Consider the following 10,276-nt stretch of genomic DNA (forward strand, 5'->3'; position numbering starts at 1 on the left):
TTAACAAGTGCAGCATGCAAGATGAACAGGCTTAAGGATGGATGTCTGTAGTGGGTTTACAAAGGCTGGTGTTCCATAGTCGACTCAAGTAAATGACTCACTTGTATTAGCAGGGTCACTGAACGCTTAAGGAGGTTTTTTTTTTTGACGTGAACGAATCTGGGCAGGTTTTTCCTGGAATGTGTACCCTGAGGTGTTATAGTTAGCGAGACTATATATGATGCTGTAGCTTTTTCGGCCCTTAATATTGTAGGTCTCTTACTTGTCAAGCTTCTTGTGTATTTTTGATCGTTATGTCAATATTCTATGCACCTTCAGCAATGAGTAATATTTTCACATTAATTGCAAGTACATCAAGAAGTGATTTCCAACTGTTTTCTGAACTTGCTTATCCAGTTCAGGGTCATGGGGCACAAGAGCTTTCTGTGGCAGAATCAGATGAAAGACAGAAATGAGTGCAAGGTGGCATGACATTCCATTACCGGGGGCACTCACTCATTGACACTGGGTTGTTTTAGAGCTGGCAGTCCGCATGGCCTCCTTGTCTTTGGGATGTGGAAGGCTAGCAAGGTATTTGGAGAGTGTGAAGACAAAACAAAAGCAGTAAGAGAGCACCAGAGCCGGGATTTTTCTCTAGACATGAACCACTCTACCAACGTGCCCCCGATACACCCTCTAACTTTTTGCAAAGTAGGGCTAAAGCAAATTCATGCCAGTAATTCAAAAATGGCAGTTACAGACACAAACACATAAAGCAGCAGATTTTCTAAGCCCAAAAAATACTTATATTGGAAGGGGGAGAATAGAAATCACGTAAATGTGCAAAGTCAAAAAGAAAGCTCTGCTAGTCGTGTTTCTCCAGTGCCATGGACATCACCACAAGGACCTCCTGCTCTTCTTACGGTAGACTCTTTAATAAAGTTGTATCCTCATCTCTGAAACTTTACACTGAATAGCCTCACAACACAGAAACCAATGACATCCCAAAACAACGACCTTCACTCGGCTGCATCACTCATTGTTATCCTTAATGGAAACCTGCCCCTCTAGCCGTCATTATGGACCAGCACCTTGGCTTCTCTGTGGTCTGTTTTCACGATGCCTGACCCCTCCATCCACCTTCTGCCAAGACGTTTCCAACCCAACTGATGCCTGCCAAACTAAGCCACACTCCTTTGTAACTGAAATAAGTAAAAAGCAGCAAAAAGGGGGAAAAAATCATAGAAAGAAAGTGAGTTGAATTTTTCAAAAAAGTAGTGTTGTCTTACAATATTAAAAGCAGGCAACTCCTATCTTCTAAAAGCAATACGTTCTTTGCTACACGTTATTGTATGGTCAGAGGGTCCGCACTCCTGGTCCTCTTTCCACCTCTAGTGGCTGTAGAAATTCTAGCAGTGCAAACGCTTGACAATCTAAGAATCAACTTATTGATTTTTGTCAGCCTTCGAGCAACAAGCAATGAGGACAAGTTAGAAATTCAAGCAATGCTCACTAGCCCCTCACTATTTTATTGCCCATTTCAAATTTTGAGTGAGTGGTCATACAGAACATTAACGGGACACAATAGTGGATTGAGTTGTCTGTCAAAAAAAACAAAAATTAGAGTGAATAAATGCCACACTGGAAACAGTCGTGTATACAGTGGTGTGAAAAACTATTTGCCCCCTTCCTGATTTCTTATTCTTTTGCATGTTTGTCACACAAAATGTTTCTGATCATCAAACACATTTAACCATTAGTCAAATATAACACAAGTAAACACAAAATGCAGTATTTAAATGATGGTTTTTATTATTTAGGAGAAAAAATCCAAACCTACATGGCCCTGTGTGAAAAAGTAATTGCCCCCTTGTTAAAAATAACCTAACTGTGGTGTATCACACCTGAGTTCAATTTCCGTAGCCATCCCCAGGCCTGATTACTGCCACACCTGTTTCAATCAAGAAATCACTTAAATAGGAGCTGCCTGACACAGAGAAGTAGACCAAAAGCACCTCAAAAGCTAGACATCATGCCAAGATCCAAAGAAATTCAGGAACAAATGAGAACAGAAGTAATTGAGATCTATCAGTCTGGTAAAGGTTATAAAGCCGTTTCTAAAGCTTTGGGACTCCAGCGAACCACAGTGAGAGCCATTATCCACAAATGGCAAAAACATGGAACAGTGGTGAACCTTCCCAGGAGTGGCCGGCCGACCAAAATTACCCCAAGAGCGCAGAGACGACTCATCCGAGAGGTCACAAAGACCCCAGGACAACGTCTAAAGAACTGCAGGCCTCACTTGCCTCAATTAAGGTCAGTGTTCACGACTCCACCATAAGAAAGAGACTGGGCAAAACGGCCTGCATGGCAGATTTCCAAGACGCAAACCACTGTTAAGCAAACAGAACATTAGGGCTCGTCTCAATTTTGCTAAGAAACATCTCAATGATTGCCAAGACTTTTGGGAAAATACCTTGTGGACTGATGAGACAAAAGTTGAACTTTTGGAAGGCAAATGTCCCGTTACATCTGGCGTAAAAGGAACACAGCATTTCAGAAAAAGAACATCATACCAACAGTAAAATATGGTGGTGGTAGTGTGATGGTCTGGGGTTGTTTTGCTGCTTCAGGACCTGGAAGGCTTGCTGTGATAGATGGAACCATGAATTCTACTGTCTACCAAAAAATCCTGAAGGAGAATGTCCGGCCATCTGTTCGTCAACTCAAGCTGAAGCGATCTTGGGTGCTGCAACAGGACAATGACCCAAAACACACCAGCAAATCCACCTCTGAATGGCTGAAGAAAAACAAAATGAAGACTTTGGAGTGGCCTAGTCAAAGTCCTGACCTGAATCCAATTGAGATGCTATGGCATGACCTTAAAAAGGCGGTTCATGCTAGAAAACCTTCAAATAAAGCTGAATTACAACAATTCTGCAAAGATGAGTGGGCCAAAATTCCTCCAGAGCCCTGTAAAAGACTCATTGCAAGTTATTGCAAACGCTTGATTGCAGTTATTGCTGCTAAGGGTGGCCCAACCAGTTATTAGGTTCAGGGGGCAATTACTTTTTCACACAGGGCCATGTAGGTTTGGATTTTTTTCTCCCTAAATAATAAAAACCATCATTTAAAAACTGCATTTTGTGTTTACTTGTGTTATATCTGACTAATGGTTAAATGTGTTTGATGAACAGAAACATTTTGTGTGACAAACATGCAAAAGAATAAGAAATCAGGAAGGGGGCAAATAATTTTTCACACCACTGTACATATATAAAAATCAAAGTTAAGTATAAGCAAGAATTTGAAAATATGGTGGGCAAGCAAAACTCTGAAACATTGCAGACACATTTGTGAGGTCAAAACCATTTTACAAGATTTTCAGGGAGTCTGCTGTTTAGAGTCTGTATTGCTGGACAACACACAATACGCACACTTGAGTGACGGCCTGATGAACCTTAAGTGGTTACGGCAGCATTTCACCTGCTTCACCTGAACCGAAGCTCATTCAGTCACTCCCTGTCTGTGCATGTCCATGTTGGCAAGTCGGTTGTATCGATGTAATATTTACAGTCTCCAACCCACTTAATCCAGTCCAGCCAATCCATCGCAGGGCCTGTATGATTGCATTTTAATACATCAAGAGACAACAAGATCAATATTTTTGATGGCTCCTTTGAAGTGTACAATAATATTGAAGCCTGGACACAATACATTAATGCGGGTGTAAAAACAATTAAGTTTGTCTCTCCTGATCTTGATTTCCTAATTAGATGAGCACACTGTAAAAAATACCTGACTGTAGATGCTTACCACTAGATTATTACAAATGTGATTTGCACACTAGTGTAAACATCATGAAGTAGTAAAAGGCTGCATGCCGGTAAAATGCTGTTGACGTACCAAAATAATTTATTTCCATAACTCATTTTGAGACTTTATTGGAGGTAATTTTAGTTTATTTTGACAGTCTTTTTCTAATTGAGATGCCCCATAGTACGCTGTACAAAAAATTACAGGAATTAGAAACAGACTATACGTGAAACAAGTTGTAATTATCGAGATTAGTCAAGATTTGAAGATGCCTTACGCATCACCTGTGTCTATAGTTCTCTGTGTAAAGAGAAACCTCCTAACGTATGTACAAAGTGTACCCTTATCAACCTATCTGTGCCCCATCTTCTTGTTGAACTCATTTTTAAAGTAACAGTTCTCAATCTACTGTACTTAGTCGCCTTATAGTTTTAAACACTTCAGTCATGTCCCCTCTAAATCTGCCATTGCTTAAACTGAAAAGGTCTCCTTCCATCTCTCCTCGTAGCTCACACCGCTTAGTTCTATAATCAGCTTAGTTGTTCTCCTATGGAGTTTTTTTTTGTAGCCCTGCTATGTCTTCCTGTAATATGAAGACCAAATGTGAACCCAGTACTTAAGGGTGAGGCCTCACCAGTGCAGTCTAAAACTTTATCATAATCTCCTTTGACTTGTAAAGCTAAGTTGTTTTGTGTCAACCAATGCCAGGATAGGCCCCAACTCCCTGTGACCATGACTTTTGATTAAGGGGATTTTCCTCTGGGGTGTACAGAGATGTTGGACATTTGGTTGAGAAAGCTACTGAAATTATTTGATTAATTGATGGAGAGAACTTTATTTATAAATGTGGCTTTTTACAGAAGCTCTTTAAATAAATACATAAATATGTAGGTAACTTAAGTAAATGAATAAATAAATATATACACACACTCTATTCTAAATGCACGTTGATTGTGAGCACTTTTGGTTTTATGGTATTATACACAGTAGCTGTAAGTTGCAGTTGTTTTAAGAATCAGAGAAATGCAGCTTATTTTAAACCGAAAGGGTAGCTGCATTGGAATGAGCAGGATCAGAAAATGGCTGGACTGCCGGAGCTCTATGTAGGTCTGTGTCAAAGCAAACTACACACAGCTGTGCTGGCTTGTAACTGCTCTTTCTCTCCATCTCTATTTTTCTTCTTCTTATTATTATTTTTTCAGTCAACCTTACACCTATTATGTCATCCCAGCACTCGCTGCTTGATGTTACAATCCTCCAAATAACAGCTAACCTTTTCAATTTTTATATAGTGGCTTGTCATAAACCACCCGCCACCCCACATACACACACACAGCGGAGTGGTGGCTGTTAGGCTAACAATCTGTGCTGGTGTTTTATCTTGGTACAGTAATATATATATTGCTCTACTTTCCCCTATTTGTATTATTAACATGTAGCCTTAGAATGCCTAAACTCACAGACTTACCACTGTTTATAAGGTATTATTTTATATAACCTCCCCACCTTCCCTTCTATATCTATAACCTCAGGCAATTAGATGTAGTAAAAGGACAAGCAGGAGTTAAGTTACACATAAAATAATGTATTACTGATAATATTCATAAATAATAACAAAATGCAAAGTACATTTGAATATTGGCAACCATACAACCTGATAAAATGGTGATGTGTAATTCAGGTGGCACACAGACTTGCAGTTACTTAAAATGTCTCTAGTTAAGGCATCGTTGGTGCTCAGCTTTCACCCACATGTCTGTTCAATATGGCTGCTGAGCTGTGCTCTTCATTGTGTTGTCTTCATCCTCACAGGTTAGCAAGAGAGATGCTTCTTTCATCATATGTTGGTAAGAGAGAGAGAATGTGGTTGAGTAAGCAAATTTATAGGTTTTCTCCAATTCCTAGAACCAATAGGACATCATGGTACTTAAAGGTCTCTGAGACAGGCCAATTCCAAACAGCCATATCTCAGACCAATGAGAGAAATAGTACATGTTAACAACTCAACCCCCCCAAGACCATATGTTAAGCTAACCTGGCTTTGTATGGGGAATAAGACAAAGACTTTAGCAGAGAAATACTCATCAAACTGGTTTAAGACACATCCCACCAAATCCTGTCATAAAATTACAAAGAGACAGTCGTAAAAAAGGGGGGGGTGGGGGGCGAACACGAATACCTCTCACCACTTGGTTTGCCTAAATTATAAATAAAGACATACAAAACATTTATCAAGTTATATGCAAAATCCCACATCACAACAGCTGGTATCCCGAAGGTTGACGGTTTGAATCCCCATCACTGCCAAAAGAGATCCTACTCTGCTGGGCTCTTGAGTAAGGCCTTAACCTTCAGTTGCTCCAGGGGCGCTGTACAATGGCTGACCCTGCACTCTGACCCCAAGGGGTATGCGAAAACTAACAAATTCCTAATACAAAAATAAAGAAATAAGGTGAAATAAAGAACAAAAAAAATACACCCGCAGGTCTGGGACTGTGGGGTTGTGAGTGACGTGAGACACAAAGCAAGGAGCAGTGACAATGTGCTCAGAAACGTAGGCTTCTGTGTTGTTGACTTCTGCTCCTTTGTGTGTTTGGCATATGGAACGTGTCCCAACGATGTCTTCAGCCAGGATCAACATGTATTAATACAGACGGCTGGTACTCTAGTTGGTGTGTGTACATTCTTTCAGAATGCCTCAATCCTTATACAGTAGTTGTCCAGCTTCCATTGTCTTGTAAGTTGGACAAAATCCTTTGAGGTTCAAATCCTAAAGCAAGTGTGCGGCCTACTATACTGTAGTTTCTTTGTAGTTTCACAGCTCTTTGGAGTATCTAAAGGGTGGCACCTTTGGTCCTCATTTAACTGCTGATCCCTTAGTTTCATTGTGGCAGTCTGGTATTCTTTTGGTACATTTTATCCAACCACTGTGTCCTTGAGCTGTTTCATTAGGCCCAATTTAATGGTAACTCTGTCACACCCAATATCACGTGTTCCTTTCGTGTTACTTTCAGCCCATTGTCTTGGGGTTTGCTTAGCGTTTTATGAAGGGAACACTGCCTTGTATCCGAGTGTACATCGAGTTTGAAAGGAGGTTTGAGTGATTGTCTGCTTGCCAAGTGTGTATCTTCTGCCTGTCCAGTTAAGTGTCATCAGTGTGCCCATCAGCTCACTAGCAATTGCTGGTACAACTGTGTCGGAAAACAAATTACAAGTAGGATTCTTTCACACTGCTATACGGGTTTGCTTGCGAGCCTATCAGTTGATGGTGATCACAGCAATGGCGTAGCTCGAGTTTGTGCCGCTCAGGGCGGGGCTTTAATTTGCCACCCTCCAAAATATTTGAATATGTTAAATAGAAAATTAAAATGATGAAAATAGAGAAAATTTAAGATAAATTTTGCATAGATTTATTCATATATAGAGAGACGGCAATAAGTTTTCACATATAATTATTTATAAGCACCAATTAGACAAGAATATAGTATAGACGCACTGATAAGCTGTGTTCTAATTATTAGTTTAATTTAATTACACTGCAAAAAACAGAAAAAAGTGTAGTGTACAAGTGAGAGGTGGGGATGTTCTCTGCGCAGAGCAAGAACGCATTTGGATTGATAATGAAACAAAATTATAAATTAGTTGTTTATCTTCCTAGAAATTATTAAATCGGTGTAATGTTTATGTTTATTTTTGTTATTATCTCATAAATTTCAACTGCTATGTCTGATGCCATCACAGAAGGACAGTCTGAAAATTATTTTGGAGCATTTGTGGATAAAAATCTGAGAATTCATGGGTGATATTTTACTGAACCCTGCTATGCTACTTACACGCGAATTGTACTGAATGTTTTGGCCAATAATGCAACCCCCAAAAATCTGCCGCCTGGGGTGGACTGCCCCCTCCGCCCGCCACTATTTATGCCACTGGATCACGGTATTTAGTGTAAAAAACTTTCAGGGCTACGGCTTAGGAGGAAGGCCTAGTGTGCCTGAAAAAACAAACCGGCCTATGCCAGGTTGGTCCTACAGAGACTAAAAAGACAAAGGACATGCAAGTTTGCATTTCTAATTGCACTGCTCTCTAGATAACGGTATTTTCTAAACTGTTTTTCAGTATCTGCCTCAGCTCACCAACAGCAACATATTCCCAGCTTTGGACAGCAAGAAATACTATGGAAATTTACGGAAGTACAACTACCACTTTCCAAACATCTGACAATGGGGTAGGCAATAATAACAAGAAATAATTACAGTGACAAACACAAAAAAAGATCCTAAACAACATGGAGGGAGTGGAATATATTCAGTTTCTAGTAGGCTTTGGCACCATACCATTTGGTGAGTGGCTCAATAGCACCTCCTTCATCGTTGGTTCTCCACTGTAAATCTTACAGTATCTGCTCATCTGAAAGAAGACAAAAAACAGACTTGTGCAGGAGATGCCAACATGCAGAGATGTTCTCCTCGTGACGAACTGCATGTGCAGAAGATAAACTGTGTTGTTAGGCTCTGGTGTGGGATTTTCAACCACACTTGCTAAGAATTATTTAACTGAAAGAATAACAAGCGTCAGATGGCTACTAAGATAGCTGTATTTGGCCGCATGTAGATTTAGTTTGGGCTGTTGTAGCTTGCTAGTCAAGGGAGAGAATGTCTTAGTAAATCTTGTGTTTTTATTTTTTCTTCTAAAAGAAATCCTGTGCCAAAACATGTAGAGCCAGTTCATTTTTCAGAAACATATAGTTGTCTTCCAGAAGAATAATTACTGGCTGTTATCAAACTTTTTTTATTTATAATAAAAAAAATGCCCAACTCTGTTGCCAGGAATCAAACACATTCTAGCAAAACAAAATATTTCTAGCTCTTTTTACTCTTTCAGTTCCCACCGCCTCCCAAAATGCCCTCCCCTAACATTCCTCGATCCAAAGTATTTCCACATGAACCCCTAATGCTATCGATGGGGTACAGATTTTATTTAAGACTGCTGAATGTAAACATCAGTGCTGAAGTATTAATCCCCAAGAAATTGTGACCAAATAAAGAAAATGGTGCTAAATGGCCAAACTCCTGTATTAGTCACTCATCACTGATGGAGAACGTCGGCCGTTTAGTCTCGACGGTTACTGTGATGCGGCACAAGGGACAAACTTCAAGACACTAAATGTGAACAAGTTGAATTTTACATCATGGCTTATTTAATGTGTGAATCTTATACATAGAGAATTTACAGAAAATTATGCCATTAAAACCAATTAAACTTTTATTCTGTTAATTAATAAATAAATGTTTTATCTAGTTCAGGGTGACCCATGAAAAGTCAAGTATCATGATCAACACCCATAGCTGACTTAACTTGTTGAAGTGTCTGACATCACACACACTTGCTTTTCATTTTTTTGATGTGGCGAGACGAGTCAAAACAGGAATTTATTAGTAATGAAAGCGCACACTGCAGATTTACAAATAAAGGATGTTTTTATGCACTTTCCTGTAAAATTTGATGTTGTTATTGAAATATTATTTCAAGTAATTTTTAGCCTTAGTTAAAAATGTACTTTTTTGGCATTGGAGCAATTTACAAAAACACTTTTGCCATTAAAGTCCTACCCACAGCACACTGTGGCCGGGTTTATGCACTTCTCCACTAGAGTGTCATAGCAGTGCAATGCACATTTAATTTTCTTTCTTGGCTCATTATTCACTACAGAATGCTTCTCGCAACTGAGAGGGTCCGTGGCGGATGTTTGCAGACTGGCAGACCAACCACACGTATTACCTAGTAGGTAACCACCCATACAATCAGATCGGGACTCAGACTACAAATGCTATGAATATATGTGTGTACATATACATATGTATATGTGAAATGGGGACTAATGGCACCTCTTCAGGAGTTTATTTTACCATTGACCAGCTGACAAAGGGGCTTCTGACTATGGCAGCCCCAAATCAATGTATAAGACAGGCTAAAGCAATGTCACCTCTAAGGCTACATCTAAGACTCGAGTAGTCTGTGTGTTGCATTTAGTGCTCAAACACAATAAAGGAAGGAAAACCGTAAGAATAAAGGAAACTCAAGTGCTGCTTCCAACTTCGACAATGATACAGACATTTGGAGCCGAACTGTTATTGTTCTAGTATAGGAGAAAAGGCAGTTAAGATGATTTAATTTTGCTGGCTAGGAAACCATTAATGTTCAATTATTTATTTACAATTTTTTTTCCCTCCTCAATTTTTCTAGCTAGTCCCAAAAAGTCAATGCCTAGAATGCAATCTGATTTGATGAATCTGTTTTCTTAGCCTCTTAATATGGATGTCTTCTTGGGTCCCTGTGAATCAGATCTTATTTTATAGTATTAATATGGATGCCAAATATTATGAAAATGAAAACCCTGTATCAATGTTTTTTGTAAGAAATTTTAAGTGTGAGACTTGCCCAATTTGTATAGTATACGGTATACAGCAATGTGTGTGGC

General features: G+C 39.4%; 1 protein-coding gene across 6 annotated transcripts in view; it reads left to right on the forward strand.

Annotated features, from left to right (window-relative positions):
- cdkl1 (cyclin-dependent kinase-like 1 (CDC2-related kinase)) overlaps positions 1-9,585 on the forward strand; it is a 56,626-nt gene extending 47,041 nt beyond the window's left edge. For all 6 annotated transcript variants that reach the window (XM_039741663.1, XM_039741664.1, XM_039741666.1 and 3 more), the window contains exon 10: positions 7,915-9,585. In XM_039741663.1, coding sequence (XP_039597597.1) covers positions 7,915-8,016 — 102 coding nt within the window. In that variant the 3' untranslated portion in view covers positions 8,017-9,585. The remainder of the gene's footprint in view (positions 1-7,914) is intronic.
- Positions 9,586-10,276: the final 691 nt, after the last annotated feature.

This window comes from Polypterus senegalus, chromosome 18 (genome assembly GCF_016835505.1).
Source record: "Polypterus senegalus isolate Bchr_013 chromosome 18, ASM1683550v1, whole genome shotgun sequence".
NCBI lineage: Eukaryota > Metazoa > Chordata > Cladistia > Polypteriformes > Polypteridae > Polypterus > Polypterus senegalus.